Below are 25886 nucleotides of genomic sequence, written 5' to 3'. Positions count from 1 at the left end.
AAAAAAAGGCAATGACTGAATAAATTATGACAAGTCACTGTTTGGAATACTAGGCTGCCGTTTCAAAGGACAATATGAAAATTATGTTAAGGATGTGGAAGCATGTTTTGAACTTTATCTTAAGTGGCCAAAGCAGAATACACTGGTGTACCTGGATGAAAATGTGTTTGCATGTGGACAACAGTATGAAGGGGCATCACAGGAAAAAGAGAATGTGAGTCCTTCCTCCTACCCACAGTCTGCTCTTGACGATTTAGGTGTGCTCTGAGGCCATGTATGTTTTCTCTCCTGTACTCCTCATTTCCTTCCCGGTCCTCAATCGCACATTGTTAATACCCTTACTTACAAGCTGTTCAAGGCATTGTAGGCTTTTTCTATCATGCTCCTTAAAATCCTTCCAGCCTCTTCCCATTTCCTAAGAAAGTTTATATCTTTAAAAAATTCCTATCTTACTTTATGAATGGAATTCTCAGAAGGATGTGGAATAAATTATGGAGGTCAATCCACCATCTTTTATTGGAAACATCAACTCAGTTACAAGTGAAAGTGTTTGGTCAAGGACAGTTTGACATAAAGTCTTTCTGAGAAAGTATTTCTCTGGTAACCAGTTGAACAGAACCTACATTAGCCCATTCGGTGCTCTAGGATTTACTCTCCCTGGAGTCTCTACTCAGATCCCTGTATCCTCCCCTCTGAAGAGTTCAGAGTTTTCCTTTGTAACTGGGAGGTTTACAGAGGTAGAGCAGTGCTGGACTAGTGGAACGGCCTTGCACTTCCTCAGGGCAGTGCAGTGGGAAGAAGCAGCAAAGTAAGGCCGAGAAGACTTGGCTTCGAAATTCTGGCTCTGCTGTGTATTAACTGCTTCACTCTGGTTAAGTCCGTTCGCTTCTGTAGGTTTCAGTTTCCTCATTTATAAAACTTAGACTATTAGACATTACAGGATTCAGAATGAAGTATCTTCTTCCTTCACAGAGTTAGGGTAAAATTACATTGTGTACGTAAAAGCGCTTTGTAAACTTCAAAATTTAAGCCCTATCCAGTGGCCATTATAGTCAGTATTCAATAAACGTCTGCTTATTGGAAAAGTATGCATAAGGATACCTTTGTATTCTTATGGGCTTTAATACTGAACTTCTTTTCCAAAAATTCAGTCAGATAGAAGTCTTTAACTTTATTTTAGACTCTGGCTACCAGACTCAACAGCTGGGCTGCCATGTTCATTGTACATGAGGTTGAGAGCCTGGCTCCCTCTGAGCACATCTGCTTGCTAAGATGGGGCAATGTGCCTTGAGTGATTTATTTAATATTTTTATGGCTGAGGCTCTGATAACGAAATATAAGAATAGTGAGAGCTGAGGATCCAGATATTGCCTCCTTGAATTCTCTTAGGAGACATTTTGAATAATACAGAGGATTCTGTTTGGCAATAGCATAATAAGAATGCTTTATGTTTATCTCATGCCTCACTTCCCAGCAGCAAAAACAATGCTAACCCTTCAGATGAACTTTAAATTGCAGAGATTTTGGAGAGGCACTTAGAATGCAAAAAACAGTCTTTAAAAGAGAACTTGATTCATTTCCTAGTGAAAAATGCAAGTTTTCTTCTCTTTCTCCCTCTTTCCCTCCCTCCCTCTCTCCCGCCTTCCCTCCCTTCCTTTCTTCCTTCTTTCCTTTTCCTTCTTTAGAGAGTCACAGAAGAGAGGGCCATGAAGAAGACGTAAATCCACGTTTAAAATACGCTTTCTTGAGGAACTGGAAAGTAACTTAAGACGACATTCCAAGCCTTGTATGGACTTGCGGTTAAGTGATTTTTAGCTTTGTGATTTCAAAGCATAAACACTTTTAAAAAGAGTTATTTATGTTGGTCAGCTGGATAGGGAGAAGTAGATCTTATCTTAAATTCTACCCTCAAAAGCCTTATTATGGGACTTCCCTGGTGGCGCAGTGGTTAAGAATCTGCCCGCCAATGCAGGGGACATGGGTTTGAGCCCTGGTCCGGGAAGATCCCACGTGCCGCGGAGCAACTAAGCCCGTGCGCCACAACTACTGAGTCTGTGCACTAAAGCCCATGAGCCACAACTACTGAAGCCCATGTGCTGCAACTACTGAGCCCGCGTGATGCATCTACTGAAGCCTGCGTGCCTAGAGCCTGTGCTCCGCAACAAGAGAAGCCACCGCAAAGAGAAGCCAGCGCAGCACAACGAAAGAGTAGACCCCGCTTGCCACAACTAGAGAAAGCCCGCGCGCAGCAACGAAGACCCAATGCGCCCCCCCACACCAAAAAAAGCCTTATTAGGGAGTATACTGTAACTTTTTTTTTACCTAATTCCAGCGTTTTAATATAGATTCATGATGGCAGTTTTGAGCTCATAAAATGCATATGAATAGAAATTAAGTCCTACTGTATAAAGAACAGGTTTTTAAAAGCTGCGTGAAATAAATCAAAGTCCATTTTATTTACAAGAAAATGTATACAGAGCTGGTTGCTTTATCAAGTCAAAGTCATTTTTTGGAGGTGGAAAACTTTCTCCAAATCAAACAGCCTGGCATGTCAGGTATTCAGGAAGAACTCTGAGATGTAGCCAAGGGTGTGAAATGCCTTCACCAGCCACATACCATGCTTGATGCAGGAAGCGACATGAACTTTAATGTTCTTCTCTTAATGAGCCCTCTGGGCTATTCAGCACTTCACCCTACAGAGCACATTGTTATTTCGTGTTTGTATTGATAACTGTTAGGCACTGCAGGATCTGAAAAGTCTTCTAAGTCAAAGGTCAATTATATTTTAATCATGATAATTTAGTGTTTTATATAATATATAATGTTTCTTGAAATCTGTGTATATGTGCTAGCTCTATCAACTTGAATATTAAAATAATTAGAAGACTATATTTTCCACCAATGCCGGAAAAAAGAAAATTTCATGTATTTCCTAGTTGAAAAAGTCAAAGCCCTGAAAAATTCATGGCTATAAACCGGTCTTTTTATGCTAGAATTAAGGACCAACTCAACCATGATAAGAACTAAACCACTTTCTAAGAAGATATCATAGGCCATATACTTCAGATTATGGGCAGGAATATAACAGTGCACACTCTGATGAAAGGTTTTATATATCTACAGATGATCATTTAAAATGACATTATAACCCTACTTCATACATTCCACTGCTTATTAATTCTGCGTCCTGTGTCTCATCATTCACTCTTCTGTTTCTTCACTCGTTTATTCGACAAACAGCAGTTTGAATATACTTAGGCACCATTCTGGGTACCAAGAATATGATGGTCCCAAGAAACTAGTCTAACAGGGAAGAAGGACAGAAAAGACAGACAGACAGAAAGATGACCACAGTACAGAGTGTTGCGTGTGGTTTTGAAGAGACAGGTAGAGTAGAAATGCTGAGAAGGTGACAGTTTGAGCTGCCCTCTTCCAGGCAGAAGGAAGAGGGAGGGAGGTATAAGCAAAGGCAAAATGGACAAAAGGGTTCATGAGTCCTGTGCTTTGGGGCAAATGGTGCATGGGTAACAGGAGATGAGGCCAAGAGGCAGGGGCCTCAGAATGAGAGGGCTAACCCCAGGAATCTGGAAGGCATCTTATAGATTCTGGTAGTAACCTGAGGTTTTTAAGCAGGAGGATACCATGATCTGATATTTTTTTAAAAAGGAAGATCATTTTGGCCAAAGTTTGGAAGACAGGGTATAAACTACATAAAACTGACAACTTTTGAATGTTTATATTTCTCTTCCATTTGTATTTGACTAATAGTACATAGAAAAGTTTGAACAGGTTTTACTATCAGCACTCAGATTTGGGTATAGCATATGTAACAAGGACAATAATTTGAAAATATTAAACCAATGTATTTCCGTTCTGCTTGAATCGTGATGCCCGTGGTTTCCCACCCATTAGCTCAGTAGGCTTTCCTCCCCCAGGCAAGCGGTGGTTCCCAGCTAGAAACAGCGAACTATCATCACCTAGCTTTCAGAGAGAATAACTCTCAATGCCAGCTTTGCGTGCTGAGAAAAGGGATTTCTAAATTCCAGAACTCTATCTCTAAGGAACCGAGCCTGGCTAGGTCAAATCATCAAGTCTGAGTACAAAGTTCTGGAGTGGGGAGCACAGAGGAGACTATATAAGGAGAGTTCCCATTAAACTAGGAAAAGGAAATTCAAAAACTTTCCACTCTGGGTGTTAGAGAAAGGGGAGGAGGAGGGAGAGAGAAGAGGAGAGAAAGAGGGAGGAGAGAGACAGAAAGGGAAGGAGGGGGGAGAATGGGATCAGAAGTGAGTGTCCTGGCTCTGTGTTCCCTGGGGGTCGAACCCTCGGGGTGAGGGGAAGCCTTGTCTCTTGAATCTCAGAGCCTAATTCAGGAAAATGACAGAACTTTCCTAGAACGAGTTGGCACTACCCAGGCGGCATATTAGAAAGAACCAAGGAAGCTCTTGTGTGGGCGGCAGGGTGAAGAGAAAGTAGCTGGGGGTTCATGCATGCCCTGCAGGCTGAGTGATGGCAGAGAACCAGCTGAGCAGGAAGCTGGTGGCAGCTTGCCATGGTCTGCAGCCAGAGCCAGTGGTCAGGCCCTCCACGAAGTGCTCACTGCGCCCACCCCACAGTCCCAGAGGCCAGCTCGGCATCACGCCCAGAGCCTTGACCCCAGAGGCTGCAGGTGCACTCGGTCCCTCTCCCCCCAGTCACGGAACCCTTACAAAGACAGGTGAGCTCTCCTGGCACCTGGATGTCAGCTGGGGAGAAGAAATGGTTCTGACTGGGAACAATTCACATTTTAGTCTTCCCAAGGACTTGTTTTAACCGGAAGGAATTGAGATACTTTAATTGTCAAGTTTAAGTACCAGTCCCTGAACACCCCCCCACCCCCGCCCATCACCAGGAAAAGGTGGAGCCAGATAAATATAAATTATAGAGAATATAGGAAGTTATTTTCTTCCCTCTCTCCCCCTTCCTTCCCTCCCTCCCTTCCTTTCTTTCTTTCTTCTTGAGTTTTTCGAGTTATATATGATGTCAGTCCATATACGTCCCCCCTTTGTAGGGCAAATAAGAAATCAGCCTCAACTATTTCTTTCTCTCATTCATAGGAATACTAAAAGTCGTACAGAAAACATTTACAGGAAACTGATTTGGGTGGTGTCCTACTTCTTTTTTTAAGTGTGGGATGAAACTGTTTCCCTCTCTAACCACATTCCATTCCTTGTAGGTTTTTAAGAGGAGATGATGTTATATTCTAACTAGTCACTCTGTAGCTCACTACTTTTTCTTTTTTGAAAAAAAACTGAACACAAGGCATGAGCCATCTGGGGAACATTGAGTTGTTTTTGAAGTACTTTTATTGGTATCCAGAAAAATTGTCTTGGAGTAGCACCTTACTTCCTCTTTTCCAGTTTATCAATTCTAACTCCCAGTTTCTACAACTTCAACTATATTTTCAAGATTTTTTTCCTCCCTTCTTTTCAGAGAGCATATTAAAAATTTTTTTTTAAAGTCTTAATTGAATTTGTTCTTCTGTTTTATGTTTTGGTTTTTTGGCCGCAAGGCATGTGGGATCTTAACTCCCCGACCAGGGATCAAACCCACACCCCCTGCATTGGAAGGCGAAGTCTTAACCACTGGACCGCTGGGGAAGTCCCCAGAGAGCATGCTAGTAACTGCATCAGGTGGAATGCATTTTCCAAAACAACCATTACAGCTGAAGGCAGAAAAAAAGTCAAAAATCACTGTTATCATAACTTCAGAAGCTCTGCCTGTTGCAGAGACCCCATGACATTTTTATAAAGAGACAACACTCTTGCCAAACTTTTTTTTTTTTTTTTTTTTTTGCGGTACACGGGCTTCTCACTGTTGTGGCCTCTCCCGTTGCAGAGCACAGGCTCCGGACGCGCAGGCTCAGCGGCTATGGCTCACGGGCCCAGCCGCTCCGCGGCACGTTGGATCTTCCCGGACCGGGGCACGAACCCTTGTCCCCTGCATTGGCAGGCGGACTCTCAACCACTGCGCCACCAGGGAAGCCCCTGAACTCTTCTCTTAATGGAAAGAGAGAATTATTCCAGCTAGATCCTGTCCAAGTCAAGCCGTTTTCATTATCTGTCAAACACTCCAAAATCAAGAGCCAGTTTGGGATGAGCTGAAAATCTGATTAAGTTCATAATAAAAATTAAATCCCTCAATCCTTAACAAACAGAAGATTTATAATGATTTATAGTGTATCACTGAAATTCTAGGTGCACTGAGGTTTGAGTTGAGAATGAAAATAAAGGGCAAAAACTTCGCCTGCTATTGCAAAGAGAGGCTCAGTGTGACACTCACATCAGGTTTTCTGTTTGTCCCTAAGGCTGGTGCAGCAGTGACTTCAAAGTTTGATGGTGCCTGGGTTTTTTTTGTTTTTTGTTTTCTTCATTCTTTCTTTTTGTTTTTTCTTCCTCCAAAGATGTTGAGCAGCAGGCTAATGGATCCCCAGCGGGGTGCAAAGACAGCAGAAAGCACAGGAATCAGATGTCAATGTATTCCTCGGAGATACCCTGCTAGGACAGAGCTAACTAACTAGGGTTTTAGTCTTCTCTTGGGGGAACACGCTTTGATGGTTCCCTGCCCACTTGGGCTTCCTATATGTTTCCTGATTAAAATGCTGTCACAGATAAATCATGACTTCTGCCTGTTAGGACAATTTTCTACATTTTTAAAGGAAAAGCTTGGAATCATAACCTTAAAAAGATGAGCAAGTTCTGAAGAATTTTATACTCACATTTAAACATATGTATATAAGCATGCCACATCTCCCTACTATAGAATCATGCATGGGTCTGGGACTGTTCTCTGCATGTTCTTTCCCTACCTATTACTTTATTAGATATATCTATATATTTTCTGCCAGTCACTTTCAGTCAATTCCTAGATTGCTTAGGAAACTTATTATTGAATAGATTTCGGGGGTTTGGGGGGTTCTCCTTTTTTTTCCTCAACACAGGCACAGCTTGGAAATTGAAGCTGTCCCAGAGGTAAGAGTTTTGATTTTAAGTGTAATGGGCATCCAAAATGTACCGGTGTACTTTTTGTGGGTTCCCACCTATAAATAGCCCTTCAGGCACCAGAGAGACAATCTACCCTTTGCTTGGAGGAGAGACAAAACTCAGCAAACTGGAGCGAAAGTGGAGAGAGCTTGATCTACTTTGACCAAGCGCAACCCTCTCAAAACCATGAAGTGAAACCGATTTACCCAGTGAAAGTCAAAGAAGTCAAAAAGAAAGTCAAAGAAGTCAAAAACAGAAAGTCAAAGAAGTCAAAAACCGATTTACCCAGTGAAAGTCAAAGAAGTCAAAAAGCTGCACTGAAACCATATCTGCATCTACTGCCCCGCTGGCCCTCCACCCTCGCCTCCACAAGCCCCGTCCTGTCCCAGGCTGCGCCCAGAAGCCTCAGGCACACAGTGCCTTTGTTTGGCCTCTGCCTTTGCTGGACCGCATCTCTCCACACTGCTCCTCCTGCAAGGGGGGTCCTCATCGTGATGTACGTATCGTTTTGCTTCAGGCTCTACATGAGGCTTCTTGCCACCCAAACCTGCCCCACCTTGGGGTCAGCAGGGCCCTGGCCATTACGAGGACATCTCTTGGTCTCATAGCTACTGTTCTGTATCCTTTTGCCCTCTGCCCAGACTGACTCAGCAAAGCCACGTTGGATTCTTCTGTTCCGTAACGCAGACTATGTCATCTCTCACAGTCTGGGATTCATGCCATCTGCATACTTTCCCGTTTGCCTCTATCCTCTCAGACTTCTTATCACTGCACTTTCACATTAAAAACCCCAAACTGACCTCTCAGCAACAACCTGAGTTCCTGCAGACATTTTGACATTTGACCAGTGTCACAGCAGGGACCTTCCTTCCTTCGTGAGTCATTTCTTCAAGATTTTGTGTCTTCACACTCATGGTGATTCCTGCCCACTAAGGGATTCCATTACCTTTCTGAAGCATCAAACAGTTAATGTGAGATTAAATAATCTCACATTAACTCTCACGGTTAAATAATAAAAAAGACCCAACTGCTTGAGATGGGACAAAAGGAGGACTCTCAAGGGGCATACTTAAAGTCACTCTGCAAGGTTTCAGTCTGAGGGCTTTTTGAAATGTTGGTTGCAAAATTATATATTATATATAAATTATAAAGCATTATAAAGAATTTATAAATGAAATCCATGAGATTAAAAAATAAGTGATGATAAGGAATTGTAAAGAAGAGCATGATTTTCATGCTTTGTTCACTGAGAAGATCCAGCAGCAGGTATGAATATGAACTTTTATAAACAGCTCCTTCTGCATTCCTCTTTAAATGCCATGACTTTCCCCAGTTAAATAAGACAAGATTGTGGGACAATATCCAGCAGAGGTGAGGTGAGGCGGTAGAAAGGCCACTACATCCACACCAAGGCCACAGATGAGTAGGACAAAGCGCATTTGGTGGGAGTGTCACTTAAGCTTTCTATATGTCAACTTCCTGTGGATAAAAATAGCAGGTGTATCTAACATCACAGATAGGGAGTAAAGTAAAACAGATGTGAAAAATCAGGAATGACAATATGATGGGTTAATATTACTCCTTAAATTCTGGAAGCTGCTATTTTCATTTGAAATTCAAGTAACTTCCTTTTTAACCTGAAGATTTCAAAGTATTTAATGGGAAGTATAAAAGTAAGCCCAAATGATTGTGAACCAGTAATGAAACACTTAAATTAACATGGAAAAGCACACGAGAGTCCTTTCCAGCATTTACTGTAACTAATCCCATAGGAAGGGTGTGTGGAGTTGGGTTCATTCCAAAGTAGCTTTTCAGAACTAATACCAAAAATTTATCAGCCCCACCAAATACATGTCTTCATCCTCCTAAGCTTTACCCACAGTAAAAGGAATTTATTAATTTCAAGAATTCATCTCATTTATGGCCTAAGTATGCACAGGAAAATGAATAATGTTAAAAAAATAATTCAACATGGGTGGTCAAGGTCAATTTAGCAAAGCAAGGTATACCTGACACAACAGTGATGGGCCTTACACACGGGGACCCAGCTTATTCAGAGACACCAGAAGAGCGAGGGTGGGAGACGCAGACGGGAGAAAAGAGAGTTGAGGATCCTCTTATAATATTGTAGACATCATTCTTGATTTTTCATCCAAACTTTCATTATTAAATAAAAGAGCATTATGTCCCACATATAACTAAAATAATCTATTCTAGATTCTTTTAAAGCTTTACTTGTCTGATTTTATGCTGTCATATATTTAACGGATAATATAATACAAATAAGAACTTACCTTTGTTGCTTATAGTCATTAAAAATTACATTTCCATCTTCAAGACAGTATTCTAGGTTTTTGTATTTTTTACTTTTTTTTTTTTAGAGTAATGTGACAGGGCTCAGCAGTCCCTAAAAGTGCTGAAAGCGAAGTGGTAGATAAGCCTGAAACTTAATGGTTGTGAGGTCCTTAAAAAACAATACTGTGTTTTTAATGGAGTTAGACAGAGTGAGAAATGAAGCCGTTTTGCTTTCCCTGCATGTGTTTCTCACTTTGAAGTTAAAAAAGCAGCTCAGTCTGATTGAGGTAGGTAGGGGGTAAAGAACTGGCCAGGTTTTACACATGAAAGCAAATACTTAGAAGCAGAATTAAAAGCCAATGCACACTAAACTGTGAGTGTTAACCCATGTCAGCCCTAATTCTACTCAAAAAGTGGAGTGTGAACATTCAAAGCTGATGACACTAGTCTCCTTGCCAGGAGCACCGTCCCAAACTCACGCCGCAGAGCTGGAAACAGGGAGTGCACCTTGCTCAGGGTTCAGTGGTTGCCGTTTGTCATGCATCTCAGACAGAGGTGGATGTTTAAGATGGAAGGGGCTTTTCAAAACCCTGTGGCCCAGACCATGGGGTCAGAGCAGAAAACCATGTTTCATGGAACTCTCATGTCTAACATGATATTAATACAAGTAAAAGAAAAACGTAAAAAAACTGAGATTTCTATGGTCAAATGTTTGAGAAATTCAGAATTAATCAAGGTTAAACATGTTTCTTTTCCAAAGGACTTCTCCGAGCCTTCAGTATTTTAATGTGCAGGAGAGGTTCCCTAATTATTGGGCCTGATAGCTTTTTCTGAAAAGTTATGGGTGGATACTTATGTCCCATGGGGCACAGTTTGGGAAATACTGAGATAAAATATTACTATCCTTGGTTTATAGATGAGGGAGTTGAGGCCCAAGGAGAACTAGGGTCTCTGGCCTCTGAGTACCAAATCTTCCCAGGGGACCGATCAGAAATCTGAGAAAAGATAAGCTGCAACCTTTTTTGGCAACACACATACCCTGGAAGGGTGTCCTAAAACTAATACTTCTGAAAGTGCGGTATACACACTCTTCTTTCCTGGCTCGGTCAGGACACACAGACCCTCCCAAGTCATGATTACCTGATACAAAGGCATACAGATGCTATCGATCCACTCCAATTGCAACCGAGGCAGCTCATCCTTCCGGTTCCGATCAAAAATAGCCTAGAATGGGGGAGGAGAACCTTGCTTTATTACACTGGAGTCTTTTACAGGCGCTGTGTCAAACACTTTGTCACAATGATCCGAATTTTACCAACTGAACACTTCACAAACCACAATCAATCTTTACACGTACTTTCTTTTCTTTTATCTATGATGAGAAATACAGTATTTTCACCTCTTTTTATGAGATTTGTAAATGAATTTATTTGAACTTTATAGCACACAACTCCTTGGGGCCAAAATCTGTCTTCAGTTATAGGTAACTGCCACTAAATCAAGTCATCAGGTCACTGGGAATTGGGTACAAGTCAAAGGAAGGGGAAATGTGTTTTTTGCTACAAAAATAGTGCAGGCTTTTATTTTTATAGCGAGAGAGGGTGGGATAGAGTGGAAAAGATCCTTAAAAGCAATTTCATTTTAAATAGAAATTATTTGTATTAATTTTTCAGGGTGGGGACAATTTTGTGTTTCTCAATAAGATCCTGTCGTGAATAAATTCCTAAATTTTTATCTATCACTGGATGGATGATGGGGGCAGGTACCCATTCTCTCCTCATTCTCAGCCTGTAAACGTTATGATATTATAATGTTCAGAAAACTTAAAGAAGTGACATATTCCGTTGGGCAGACATAAAACGAAAGACAATTAGTTGGAATTGGATGGCTGAGATAGAGTCCTCGGACAAACACTGCCTGTTCTATGCCAGTGAGACTATCCCTCCCTTTATTCCTAAGGAGTAAGGCCAGGGTCTAAGAAGCAACCCTGCCCTGCCTACGGTCTTACAGTAGGTTTCATCTTTCCTCTAAATAAAATGTGGCATCCACATCATTTTGGCGTTCACATAGGTTGTGAGGGCAGATTCACGACATCTCCTTGGTTCAGATACGTTGAGAAATTCTGCATCCTTCAGACTTAGGAACAAAGGTGGGAGTGGGTGGGGCCCAAATCACTAGCCGCTGAGGTCACAGAAGATAGAAGGACTATCTTTCCGCTGAGGAAAATACCTCCAAATTAGGGAGGAGGTCACCGTCTCCTACGGCTCTGCTCATCCTTGATTGTAATGTGAAATGTAAATATCAGGATTGAGGACTAGGCATTTGGAGAAGACTCTGAAATATGCTGGAGGAAGGGCTGGTTCTTGTGAACTGCATGAATCTTGGTCCAAAATGTTCCTTTAAAAAATATTACTCTGGGGCTTCCGTGGTGGCGCAGTGGTTGAGAGTCTGCCTGCCGATGCAGGGGACACGGGTTCGTGCCCCAGTCCGGGAAGATCCCACATGCCGTGGAACGGCTGGGCCCGTGAGCCATGGCCGCTGAGCCTGCGCATCTGGAGCCTGTGCTCCGCAACCGGAGAGGCCACAACAGTGAGAGGTCCGCGTACCGCAAAAAAAAAAATAAATAAATAAAATAATAAAAAAATAAAAAATATTACTCTGTTTTATCCTCTCTAGCTCTCATTGTTATCTGAGATTTACTTAATGACTGTTTCTGGTGCATAGTATATAGTTATCTATTTTTTTTTAATTTACTGGTTTTTAGTATATTCACAATTAGCTGTGCAGCCATTACCACAGTCAATTTTTAAAAATTAATTAATTAATTAATTTTTATTTTGGGCTGTGTTGAGTCTTCATTGCTGCCAGCTGGCTTTCTCTAGTTGCGGCGAGTGGAGGCTGCTCTTCGTTGCAGCGCATGGGCTTCTCATTGCGATGGCTTCTCTTGTTGTGGAGCACGGGCTCTAGGCGCGTGGGCTTCAGTAGTTGTGGCACACAGCCTCTGTAGTTGTGGCTCGTGGGCTCTAGAGCAAAGGCTCTGTAGTTGTGGTGCATGGGCTTAGCTGCTCTGCAGCATGTGAGATCTTCCAGGACCAGGACTCGAACCTGTGTCCCCTGCATTGGCAGGCAGATTCTTAACCACTGTGCCACCAGGTAAGTCCAACCACAGTCAATTTTAGAACATTTTTATCACCCCAAGGAAAAAAAAATCACATATCAATTAGCAGTCGCTCTTCATTCTTCCTCAACACCCCCAAGACATAGGCAGCCACTAATTCACTCTCTATCTCTATGGATTTGCCTGTTCTGCACATTTCATGTAAATGGAATCATATGATATGTGGTATTTTGTGACCAGCTTCTTTCGCCTAGCATAATGTTTTCAAGGTTCACCCCTGTAAGCATGCATCAGCACTTCAATCATTTTTATTGCCAAATGATATTCCCTTGTATCATTATTGTATACCATATTTTATTTATCCACTCATCAGTAGATGGACACTTGGGTTGTTTTGACTTTTTGGATATTATATATAATGTTACAACAAACATTCAAGTTTTTGTGTGGATGTATGTTTTCATTTCTCTTGGGGCTATACCTAGAGGTAGAATTGCTGGCCACATGGTAACTCTAATGTTTAATGTTTTGAGGAACTGCCAAACTGTTTTCCAAAGCAGTTGCATCATTTAAATTCCCACCAGCAATGTACAAAAAGTTCCAATTTCTCCACATCCTTGCCAACTCTTGTTATTGTCTTTTTTATTATAGTCATCTTAGTGGGTGTGAAGTGGTATCTCAGTGTGGTTTTGATTTGTATTTCCCTGATGACTAATGATTTTGAACATTTTTTTTCATGTGCTTATTGGCCATTTATATATGTTCTTTAGGGGAATGTTCATTCAGATCCTTTACCCATTTAAAAAATTGGGTTGTCTTTCTACTGTTGAGTTGCAATAGTTGTTACATATTCTAGATACTAGGCCCATATCAGATATATGCTTTGTGAATAATTTTTCCCATTCTGTGAGCTGTCTTTTCACTTTCTTGATAGTGTCCTTCAACACACAAAGTTTTAAGTTTTGATGACATCCAATTTCTCTCTTTTTTGTTTGTTGTGCTTTTGGTATCACATCTAAGACACCATTGCCAAATCCAATCCAGAAGATTTATATCTTGCTTTTTTCTAAGAGTTTTATAGTTTTAGCTCTAACATTTAGGTCTATGATGCATTTTGAGTTTATTTTAGGCTATGGTGAGAGATAGGGTCCATCTTCATTTGCATGTGATATCCCGTTGTCCCTGTGCCATTCGGTGAAAAGATTATTTTTCCCCCATTGCATTATCTTGGCACCCTTGCCAAAAATCAGTTGACCATAACTGTAAGGGGTCATTTCTGGACTAGTCACTTATTAACAAATGTTTGATGAGTGTGTAAGGTACCACTTTGTCTTGTGTTTTCCCTTTACAGAATTTTGCATCTTGTAATTGATTATTGGTGATTATTTATTTAATGTCTATATTTCCCACCAGTTGACAAGTTCTTGAGGGCAGGGAAGATGGTGCCTTGCTCATGGCTGGATGCACTGTGTCCAGTTTTATGCTTGATACTTGAAGGTGTTCAAGCATGTGCTATTAAATGACTCACTGCTTCCAGTATTAATCTAGATGTTGCCCAGATTAGCCTTTGTCTTCATGAAGTTACTCTGGTGACCTTTAGGACTATGACACCTGAAAGGGCTCTTGGACAATTTTATTCCTAAATATCATGCAATAGTGGGCACAGCAGGTGTCCAATCTGGGTGTGTGCATTTCCAGACATTTCTGGAAAAGCACTAATGTGGGATAGCCCTGCCACAGCAGTTAGGCCTGAGGAGATAGTCATTAGCCGTGTTAGGTAGGCTTTTGTGGGGAGTGAGCAGCACTTACAGCTATGTATCCACCACAGAATTAATTTCATTTATGTCTCCAGAAAAACCCTTAATCTGAGCCTACAAAAATTCCTTAGTGCTGCACCACTGCACCTGCCAGCTTGCCAATGCTGTCAATTGACTTATATTTTTTTCATTTAATTAAATAACCTGTGGTTTTGCTGCATTGTAAACCCTTCAGAGGTGGCCTCTGAAACAGTTTTTTAAAGAGGAGAAAAGCTTTTATTTGAAAATAGATATACATATAGCTGACAGAAATTTGAGTTGTGCTACGTTTTACACATTAACTATGTATCCCAATCTAGTATCTGTATTTTGTAACCAAATTTGGTGACATCACCAAAGAAGAACAAAGGGATGTGTTGAAAACAGTATAAATAGATATTGCTTTGGAAACTAAAATAATTGATGGGTGTTTTAACTTATGTAGTCTTTCTGACCTTTGTAGGTAAACAACAAATAAAGAATAGTCAAAATTAGTAAGTCTGTGAGTTCCTTAAGCTAGGAGCTAGTTCTGCTGCTTTTCCTTGTCTTTAAATGTCAGCAAAGAAAGGTGTTTTAAAACTTGAAGATCTTATAAATAACTCCAAATATTCAAAACTGAGTTGATTTGAATCCTCATAAACAGATATTCTTGACAATTAACACATTCCTTGAGCTGCAATGAATCTTCTGTGCTGTGGCAGGCTTTAGAATACTCTGGACCATTCTTTGAGTCGTTGGGTGATATGTTTGAAGCTACCCATTCATTAAGAATAAAGAGGCCGCCCTCTCCTTGAGGGTGGTGACTGAGGCATTTATGTCTTTGTCTCCTGATTAGTAAAAACAGAATCATGCTTAGCCTACAGTAAGCATTCTCAAATAATAATTGAATGGATGAATCCAATCTAAGTAGCATTTCAATAAGCAGAACTTAGTTCCCCAGATGCAACTTTTCATTTCGCAAAAAAGGAAAAGAAACAGAGACTTGATTTGCTTTTGGGATTTTGGAAAGTTCAAAATTGGAAAGTAAAATCCAGAATATCCATTATTTACTGCACCTGCCTGTCTAGCCCATCAAGGCTGGACAGCTTGCTTGCGTTTAATTTTTTTCTGTATTTCTGTTTCAAAGTAGCCACTGACTACATATGAAATGCCAGCCCTAGGCTTTGAGTTATTCAAATACTGCTCTGCGATCCTCCCTTGTGCCTACTTCTCCCACTGTGGGAGTACAGGAAATGCTTGTTAAGTAGATCAGCCCTGTTAATCAGAAACCTGGGAATAAGAGTGTTTAGCATCTAAGTTCAATTAAAGCTTTAAACTTTCAAGAGTGCTTCCTTAAATCCATTCTCTGTCTTTCCCATTTTCAAGGTGTGATTTGAAGTTATTTTTGAAAATGTCATTCGAAAGGGTAAATACGTCATAAGAAAAGGAAGAACTTACTGAAGGGATGAGTTTGAGTTCTGCTCTCTCCCGATCTCCTTGTTCAAAGAACTCGCTGGTTACAAGTTCAGCCACCTGAAACACAGAAATATTTAAATTGACAGATATGTGTAATTCATCACGAGACACAGAAGTTATTTCTGGCTTATGTGTATGGTAGTTATCTTCAAGACAGACAATCATTTAAAAAGCTTATGAGTGAGTACATTAACCTTTTGTGTTTGAAGGTATTATAGAATTTAATCAATGAAACTGATTTCCTTTTAATCAGAAGAACTTGTGCAATGTTTTTTTATTTATTTTTGTTGAAATAGAGTTGAAGTACATTTGTAATGTATCCTTAAACACATGCCGATAGACCATCTCTGACAGTAGAGCTTATATATACACATGAGGCACAAGGTTGCCACCTTCAAAGCAGGAAATGTTCTTATCCAGAAAAATGAAGCAAATAATAACCTAATAATAACTGATGTTATTATAATATATTATTATACTATATTTATAATAATAATTCAGCCAACTTCCGGTTGTTTCTGTGCAGATTCTTTACTTTGTCGCATACTTGTATTTTAGTTTGGTTTCATCTTGCCATCACAAAAACTCCTTAACCACGTCACCCTGCCAGTATTTATGTGCACTCTGGAACGGATACACCCAGGGCCCACCCCTTACTTCCTACAGTAGCCGTCAGTCAAGGGGCAGAACGAACGCTAGATTCACTGTTCATACCAGACTTTTACAGTATGTTATGATATAGCCTGAAGAATGTGATTTGGTCTTCAGGCTGTCTCAACCCATGTACTAAATAACAGTGTTTATTTATGGTGGGTTCTAGTTGGTACTGCACAATGGAATGGCGGTTCTACCCCAAACCACAGAGATTTTTTCCAAAGTAAGGACACATATTTTTCTACTTTTCATCCATTAGTGTGGATGGTCAGAAACTACTGATCATGGTCAAGCTTACAGAGATTTTCTTCTTCCCCAAGCCCTGTGCTTCTACTGATAGTTTTATGGGAAGCAAACTGAGGTAACAGATAAGTGCTGAACAGGTGTTTTCAACAACACTATGATGTACATCTAGGATATCTCTGAGGTGAACTAGCTGGATTACAAAATATTGGAAGAGCAGAAAAGAAATACCAGACAACTTGATGGCAAGGAGGTCTGGATCCCCAGACTAATTTTTCTCTATTCCAGGCTCTTGTAAAGATGAGGTTTTTAGGTCTGGCAAAGGTTAGAGTGGCTTAATTTTGGTCAAGTGCAGAGAATCAAGATAATTTACCTAAAGTAAATCTCTCAGGAGATTTGTCAACCATAAATGGTAACCATTGCCAAAACTTAACAACAACATCTAACACCCCCCCACACATCTGAGAGTAGCAAGTATGCAGTCATTTATTAAAAAATAGAATGGCCAGTTCAGATTTTAAACATTTTAAAAATTCAACAGCATAAAACCAGTTGGAACTGACTCAATCTTTCTAGGACCTGGTTCACTTGTCCCTCTCCAGTCTCTGCCACTGCCTTTCACTTCAGCACTCCAGGCCTCTCTCATTGGTCTCCGGCCTTCCTTTTGAGAAGAAATGGTCCCCTAAGGACCTGGCCTCATTATTCAGTTCCCATAACTCTCCCTCAGAATCCTCTGAGGTGGATCTTTTGCACTAAAGAATGCACGTGTGCATATGAGGTCACCCCGAAGTGGGAGTCCTGCAGAGGTCAGTAGCCCCTGGAAAGCAAAGAAATTAAAACAAAATCCTTTTCCTTGAGCTTTCTAAAGTGGTCTTGGGTATTTCCCCTGTGCTTCTTTCACAGCTCAACTTGTACCACTGTTTCATTTGTACTTAAAATCCCAATCAGGACTATTAAGTGTCTCCTGATTGAATTTTTTATTAAAAAAGGAAATTGAGATGCTACTCAGGCCTTGAGGGCTGACTGGGGAAACCCACATGCTTAGAGTCATGTGTGTGAGGAAGGCAAAGTGAAATAGACACCAATGAAAACACATTTTGAAAGGGAATTTTAAAAAAATCAACATCCAGGAAATTGGAAATATATTTCTATTCTTAAAATAAGTTTCTATTGTTTTTGTCTAACTGTTTCCTAAAATCCTATTGGAAGTGAGTAACGTTTTGAAAATACCTAACCTATTCAATTCAGATACAAACACAAATGAGATCTACAGTTTAGAGTTGTGACAAGATTTCTGATGGAAACATTTGGAAAAAGATGGTTTTGTGTTTTATTTCCCTGACCTCATGAGTTTCTGCACTGGTCGGCAGAAGTTCAAATCCTAAAAATAAAATAATATTTATATCAGTGACCAAGAAGACCACCTACAGTGGCCATTGGGCCTCTTCGTTCTATAATCTCAGTGCGGAAACTTTTTTCCTTTCAAGTACTTTGGTCACTTTCTGGCTCCCACGTGGGCTGCTGCTCCTTTAGTTGTGACATGCATTTCACTGGGGTCCTGAAGGCCCTGGCAGATGATCCCTCATCTACCCCCTTTCTAATCTTCTTTATTTTCCCCCAGTTCCCCTAAATTTCTCCTACTCTCTACTACCTTCTACCCCTATCACAGAGGCCACTCTCAATACTACACTTTTTCCCACTACCTGGAAGAGCCACTTACATATTCCCTGCAGTTTATTCCCAAACTGTACTGTAAGGGAGGCCTTTCCACACTGGGGAAGGGAAGGGTGGGCAGAGATGTAGAAATAAGCAATGCAACCACACAAATCCTTCACCATAACCTGCTTTATGTAACTTCAAGCGTGTCACACTAAAACGAAAACCAAGGCATTGGAAGAGAGCTATTCATTGGAGGAGAGTCTATAGGAAAACTGCACCACCTGCACTGAACTGTGATGTGAACAAGACATAAACTTTCATTTGTGCTAAGCAACTAAAATTTGAGATTATATTTGTTACTGCAGCAAAGCCTAGCTTAGCCTTGACTAACAAAAATTGGTATGGAAGTGAGGTAGTGCTATTAAACAGAAAGGAAGGGAAGGAAGGGAGAGAGAAAGGGAAAGGAAGGAAGAAAAGAAAGAAAGGAAAGACCCTACAATATGTGCCACTGGCTTGGGGGCCAGGTATTTATAAAACAGTGAGGTTGTTAGAAGCTATGAGGATGATGGTCCATGTTACACAGTGGCAAAATATTTTGTACAGTTCTCATGGAAGTAAAGCAAACAATGTACCCAATGAATTTACAGCCTTAGGGGAAGAGACTGGAAAACAAAGTTAGTAGCATGTGATGGTTGCTGTTGACTGTTTTATTGTAAGAAGTGAGCTCAGAAAAGTGTTGGCAGGTCTATAACTAGGAATGCAAGGGAATAGAGAAAGTCACAAATCCAGGATCTTGTAGGGATAGAATATGAAGCTGCTTCTTAATCCCAAACTGTGAAAATAAAAATTGAGATACACTTTGAATGACAAAGGCTGATCAAGACTCAGCCTTGCAACAAGAATCAAATTGAAGGTGTGGCCAGTAACACATAGTTAACAACTATGAATGAATTAGGTGGCACACACAACATTCTTTTAGTTAGACAAAATGGCCCAGAAAAATGATTTAACTACATGGTTTCCTCACTGGTGCCAATACTAGGCCCCAAATACTAGGAATTAACTGTTGAGAGAGGAAGAAAGATGTATGTATGCTGTATTTCCTTGTTCCTGAATATAAGGAAGCAAAGAAATACAGTAGATCTAAGAAGGTTGTATAGAATCTAACTGTGGATGTGGTTATTAGCAAATGGAAATGACTGGAATCAAAGACCTAAGAAGGTGACTAAATGTGCCAGAAAACTCCACAAGCCTTTGACTATTTAAAACTTAAAACAAGCCTTGGGTCTTCAAACTTCTTTAGGGAGGAAGGAGGCTGAGAAAGCTGCTTGGCCTTTAAATCTAGCCAAGGAGGATAATGGAAAAGGAATAATTTCCTAGGGTGGATCTAAAGGCCATGGAAAATATTGAATTGGGCAGCATCTCCCTGAGAATCAAGGCCCACCACAGAGTAGAAGGCCCTCCCAGAGAATGCCCAGTGGGACTTTGGAATTGCTGTGGACCCCTAACTGCCAAATATTGCCATCTCTTCCCTTTCTAAATGGGATTGTCATAATGAGTATTTTGTGGAGTGGGTGTTATATGCTGCATTTTGGGTGTGTGGGGGTCTTTAGTTCGTCTTTAGTTTAATCTTTACAGACCTGCTGTAGAGATTAGCACACGATCACCCAGAGATCCTGGACTTCCAGCTTAATATCATGACTGATGGGATATTTGGGTCAACTCCCTTGGAGGGAGGGCGGGGGATGAGTATATTTTGCCTGGAGGAAGGAGAGTGAATCACACTTGTGGTGATTAGAAGGGCAAACAGTGGTAGTCATGTTTTCACCAACTATTTCTGGCTTTCTACTTTCTGGGCACATGGAAAGATGGGCACTTCCTGGCTGGGTGGGGTCATGTGACCAAGTTCTGGCCAATGAATTGCAGGGGCAGGACAGCATTTAACTTCCAGTGTAAGATCCACCCGGGCCTCTGCTGGAATGATCCAGACAGTAGCTGCTCCCTCAGCCCCAGTCCAGGATGACGACAGAGGCGCCAGCCAAGCCCAGAGGCACATGCCTCCAGGTGATGTGTTAGCTTAAAACACTGAGATTTTGAGCTTAGTGATAACATAGCCCATTCTGCCAACACACTTGCATCATTTAAAAATGCTGATTAGTGCCTCCTGTGTAAGAAAGCATAAAACACTAAGAATGAAGGCTTTGGAACCTCATCTGCTAGGATTTGAATTCCTCCTCCACCACTTACCAGCTATATGCCTCAGGCTACGTATCCTTTCTAAGCCTCATTTTTCCCATTGGTGAAATAGGAATAATCACTGTAGTAGTTTCCTAGTGCTGTCATAAATTACCACAGATTTGGTGGCTTAAAGCAACAGAAATGTGTTCTCTCAAAGTTCTGGAGGCCAGGAGTTCAATATCCGTTCACTGGACAGAAATCAAGGTGTTGGTAGGGCCATGCTCCCTCTGGAGGCTCTAGGGGAGAATCTGTACTTTGCCTCTTCCAGTTTCTGGTGGCTGCCAGCATCCTTCTGCCTGTGGCCACATCACTCCAATCTCTGCCTTGTCTTCACACACCTTCTCCTCTTCTGAATGTGCCACCCCCCTGTGCCTCTCTCTTATGATTGAACTTGTGATTGAATTTAAGGCCTACCTGGGTAATCCAGATAATGATGATGATAATGATAAAGATGGTCCAGTAACATAATCACATCTGCAAAGACCCTTTTTCCTTCTAAGGAAAAACCATTTACAGGTTCCAGGGATTAGGACCTGATATCTTTGGGTTGCCATTATTCAGCCCACTACAGTCACAATACCCACCTCAGAGGATTTTTGAGGATTAAATGATATAATACTTATAAAGCAGTCACTTAACATTGGTTATTTAGTCAATAAATATTAGTTTTTTATTGTTATATGAATGTATCTTATTTTCCCTTAAATGTCAAGTCTCAGGATACCAAGTTATCATTTTAGACCCCAGAGCCCATCCAGTAGGTGCCTCATAAAACCAAAAGAGCTATTAACCAAATACCATCAAGCTAATAAAGGATCTTTAGTTGGGTAGTTATGGGATTAAAAACTATTCTAACCCTCCTTTTCTTGGCGGGGATCGGGCGTGTGGTCCCGGTCCGCGTAATGTACGGAGGTAGAGGGAAAGGGCTCCGGCCCCCTCGGCATCATGTCTTCGGTACCGGCGGCTTCCATTCCGCGGGTTCTATCCTCAAGCGCCGGGACACAGGGCAAAAAAAAAAAAAAGGAAAAAAAAAAAACCCCAAAACTATTCTAGCTCTAGAACTAACACTTTTGGGCAGTAAAACCAGATAGGTGGTAAAGGCATTAAATTTGGGATACAAATTAAACTAGATACTGCACATTTTGGCCAAAGAGCCCTCTGATCTCTAAATAGACTTTAAAGGAAAAGAAAAATAGAAATTCCTTTTTATCCTTTTTTTTTTCTTCAGATGTGAAAAACTGGACCTTGTACTAAAACATGGTTACCTATTCAAGAACACTGTGTATGAAACTCCTGCCTTAAGAAATGGTCAAGGTGTTATTTGGATTTAGTGCATTAAAAAAAATCTTACAGTGTCAGAAATATTATTTCTCAGTGGAAGCACAATAAAGGAAGGCTGGGCAATAAACCGTCGCTCTAAACCTCCTGCTATTTTTTATACCACGTTAATACTGATGCAAATTGACTCAGGTTTCAGTGCCTGGTAGACAGGGCTCTGGGAATACTGTTCCCCCCAGTCCCTCCTCGGCTGAGCCCTGCCATTAATCACCACTCGCCTGTCTGGAGATCTCCCACGGTTTGGTCACGGCTCCAAGGTCACAGGCTGTCATTAACATTGATCTGAAAAACAGAACCAAACAAAACAGCCTGAATAATCTTTTGTTGCATTCCTAAACAAACCCGTCCTAGATACATACATAAATAAAATGGGACCACGGCCAGCTTACATCTTCTTTTCCTCAACAAGGGCAGCACTGTTTATAGACCCATGTTTAGCACCTCCATCATGCGGCCGCACTACTTCGGAAGACAAAGCTCGCACACACTCTCGGTGGCCCTTTTGTTTTGCCTGCGGCAGATCAAGGAAAGCCAAGCACTGCTTTCTCTATACCTGAACCAGGCAAGCTCTACTTAAAATAATTTGTAATGGACGGTGCTTTTTATTTTTAACTCTCAGCAAGGGAATCAATATATTATACTCTATACATAGCTCATAAACCTGTTTACCAATGTATCACTGATTGATAGGGACGCAAGAAAACCCACACCAAAAAGGCGAACCACATGCCCCGTTAGGGGCTCCTGAATTTTCTTTCTTTTTTTTTTTTTTAATTTTTATTGGAGTACAGTTGCTTTACAATGTTGTGTTAGCTTCTACTGCACAGCAAAATGAATCAGCCATACATATACGTATATCCCCTCCCACTTAGGACACCACAGTGCATTAAGTAGAGTTCCCTGGGCTATACAGTATGGTCCCATCAGTTGTCTATTTTACACACAGTATCAATAGTGTATGTGTGTCTCCTGCATTTAAGATTTATGGGGGAGAACCACGCAGTTTGACTCCAATTTACTACCTGGCTACAACCATGTTTTATAAGCATTACGAAGAAGAAACATATTCAGCTACAGCTTTCATTAATTTGAGCCCATAAGAAAGCACAGGAAATATCTGAATCAGATTTTTGAGGGGCAGATTTCTATTGGTTTAGAAATCTAGAATCCACATTGAAACTGGGATATAAAAAAAAGGGGGAACAATTCACATTGTAGATAGCTCTTGTGCTTCTAATTGGATGTAGTGAGAAGGGAAAAATCAGGCACACTCTTTGTCCAAAATTTGCTTTCTTTTACTAAAACCAGCAGCGCGTGATGAAAACTAACGAAGGATCTGAGCTGGGAAACCACATCTTGGCTAACTCCTTTTGGAAGAAAGCGGTGTGTTGTCGAAGGTCAGAGGGCTGCCCTGATGTCAGGTGTTAACATTTCATACCCTGCCAGATTCTACTGCCTTGGAAACATGTCTGCTTCCCAGATGGCAGAGCATGCCTGGAGGGTGGTAGGGTTTGTGTAACTTCTCCAGGAAACCCTCCAGGGAACAAGGCAGACTGGCAGATAACAATAGGTCATTCAAAGCACAACCAGGCAGCGCCAGCATGAGCAGCCCTCTAGGAATCAGGCACCGTCTAATTCCAAACACTCCTGTGCTAAGCCCTGTGCAAAGAGACACACCAGTCTATTCTTCGTGCTTCATCTTTTGTGACAAGCACTTCTACAGTGCTTACATGTACCTGCCTCTGTACTAAGTGCGTTACCAACTACCTAACTAACTACTAACTAAATGACTCCTCATCACAAGATGCTGTTATTTCTACTTTACAGAGAGGTCAATGGCAGCATGGAGAGATTAAGTAACTTTCCCAAAGTGCGTAAAGGATTCAGGATTCAGTGCTTATCGCAAAGCTGCCAGAGCCCCTCTTGCTAAACTCCAGTGATTCTCATTTTAGGTTCTGCTGGTACCAGAGAGGGACATGACTGTAGGTAGTGCATTAGACTTTGTAGTCTCTCTCCCGGACAGGAAATAATCTCTGTGAGGTTGCCTACTTGTACCATAGTTGGATAATTACTTAAGTTCCATCTGCTTGATAATTTGAAACTTACTTCTCAAATTCATATCAACATTAATCAGTCAATCAACAAGTTTATTGAGTATCTGCTAGGTGCTCTGATGATGAGAATTCTAATAGCTACCATTTGTTGCAGAGGCCTTAGAGGGTGATTTACATAGTCTCTATATGAGGCAGGGATACTATTATTATCTCCATTTTACAAAGCAAATGGTGCTTTGCATTCCTGGATCAGAGAGGTCGGGTACCTTGCCTGAGGTTACACTGCTAGGAGCTATCAAAGCTAGGATTGGGATCCATACAGTCTGACAGAAGAGCCTCTACTTTCAATGAATACTCTGCAGTGGAGCAGAAAGTCTGTACAGAGAAGGAAGACTGAAAAAGGTTGGGAGGGAGGATGGTGGAGTGTCTGAAACCTTTATCCAGTTGGCGTGGGGAGTCGATGAAGGTTGGGGAACCAGGGGGAACCTGGCCAGAGCTTCAAGGAGAGAACTTTAGGTAGTAGATGTGGAAATAGTTTATAAAGAAGTAGAGAATGGAAGCAGAGAGACGGTAGGAAAGCATACATTGATAAGGGCAGAAAACCAAGGAGGGGAGAAGGGAAAGAAAGCCAAGGATAGGGCTGGGAGCTTGCCCAGGAAGAATGAGCAGAAGGCGAATGGGCAGTTTTACCTTATTTTTTAGATCAAGCCTCTGTACTTGAAAGGCCTTCTCTAAAATATGAGAGCAGGGAGGGAGTTTGTAGCAACTGTTTGAGTCCTGAGGTCGGCACAACTCTAGTGCATTTTAGAGTCAGGTGGTGCAATCTGCTTAGTGCGACGGCAGGAATGAACGGTCAGGAATGTCCTCTGTGGGGCAGGAAGGGGACGGTGTGTTCCTAGGGTATCTGAGACTTGCAGCAGCTTTGTTATCATGCCTCTCCAGGAGCCAAAATTATTTGAATAACTATCTTGCGATAATCATTATTTTCTTGTTTTTCTCTAGTTTTAAAAGCATTAACAACTCAAAAGGAATACACTGTAATTTAAAAGATATATCCAAATTCAGTAAAATATTACACGTATGAACTGAATTTTATGCTTACCATACAAAAAGATTACACCTTGCAGTCTGCACTCTGTTTCACTGTTTTAAATTTTGAACACAAATACAGACCCCAAATGGTCAACATAAAATGACAGAACGGAAGTAACTCAAGTTCTGTTTCTTTATCTTTAACATCACCGAGCTATCATTGTTTATTCTGAATATACGGTTTAAAAGCAGAAAGGTGACGGTCTCAGAGGTTGGAGACACAAACTGCATCTGGAGTGAGTGCAGAAAGTTCCGAACCGTTAGCAACTTACTCTTGAAAATGTGTCCGGAGTCCACCTGTGCCAGGGGCTGACGGAATAACTGGGCGTTCTTGGAATTAACTTACATGTACGATAGATGCACAATGAAAGGATAAGTAATAATGTGCTAATTTGAAGCTTTCATAGCAATTATTTTGATACTCAACAGTAATCTCAGCCGTTGTTTAGAATTTATTTCAACAAAAGATTTTTCTCTGGGAGGAGTGTCTCATTGTTGACATTGTTTAGATTGCAGACACATGGTGATGATAAAAAGCAGACCAACTTTTAGTTGGTTTTATTACTATTTCAAAATTCTCTAAGCCAGTGCTCCCCCCAAGCCCTGCCAGCTGCCCGCAACATGCGCATGGTCAGAGTCCAGCTGTGAAATTGCGGGGGGTGGGGGGGAGGGCAGAGCTGGGGGAAGAGGAGAGTTCCTGAAGCATCTCACCTCTTCTTTACGTACCGTGCTTCTAAATACGATTTTCTTACATATGGGGTTCCCTGCCGAAGAATTTGAAAACATCTGTGGGAAAACACTCAGGTGGAGACATGGAACGAGTGCTGGCATTTTACAAGTTGTGCTCAGGAGGGAGGCCAGACCCAAGAAACCCGGTGGGACCATTTGTGAGGATGCTGAAGAACAAAAGAAGAATTCCTTG

General features: G+C 41.2%; 1 protein-coding gene across 1 annotated transcript in view; it reads right to left on the bottom strand.

Annotated features, from left to right (window-relative positions):
* The window catches only part of PDE11A (phosphodiesterase 11A), a 454637-nt gene that overhangs the window by 19619 nt on the left and 409132 nt on the right, over positions 1 to 25886 (bottom strand). Inside the window, exons 17-19 of the mRNA XM_081242289.1 lie at positions 22037 to 22100; positions 15669 to 15743; positions 10458 to 10541 (exon numbers count right to left, since the gene is read on the bottom strand). Of these exons, the coding sequence (XP_081098415.1) occupies positions 10458 to 10541; positions 15669 to 15743; positions 22037 to 22100 (223 nt within the window). The remainder of the gene's footprint in view (positions 1 to 10457; positions 10542 to 15668; positions 15744 to 22036; positions 22101 to 25886) is intronic.

The sequence above is a fragment of the Mesoplodon bidens genome (assembly GCF_964165515.1).
Source record: "Mesoplodon bidens genome assembly, chromosome: 8".
In the NCBI taxonomy this organism is placed as follows: domain Eukaryota; kingdom Metazoa; phylum Chordata; class Mammalia; order Artiodactyla; family Ziphiidae; genus Mesoplodon; species Mesoplodon bidens.
Note: the sequence above shows the minus strand (reverse complement) of the source record. Positions and strands in the feature narration are given on the sequence as shown.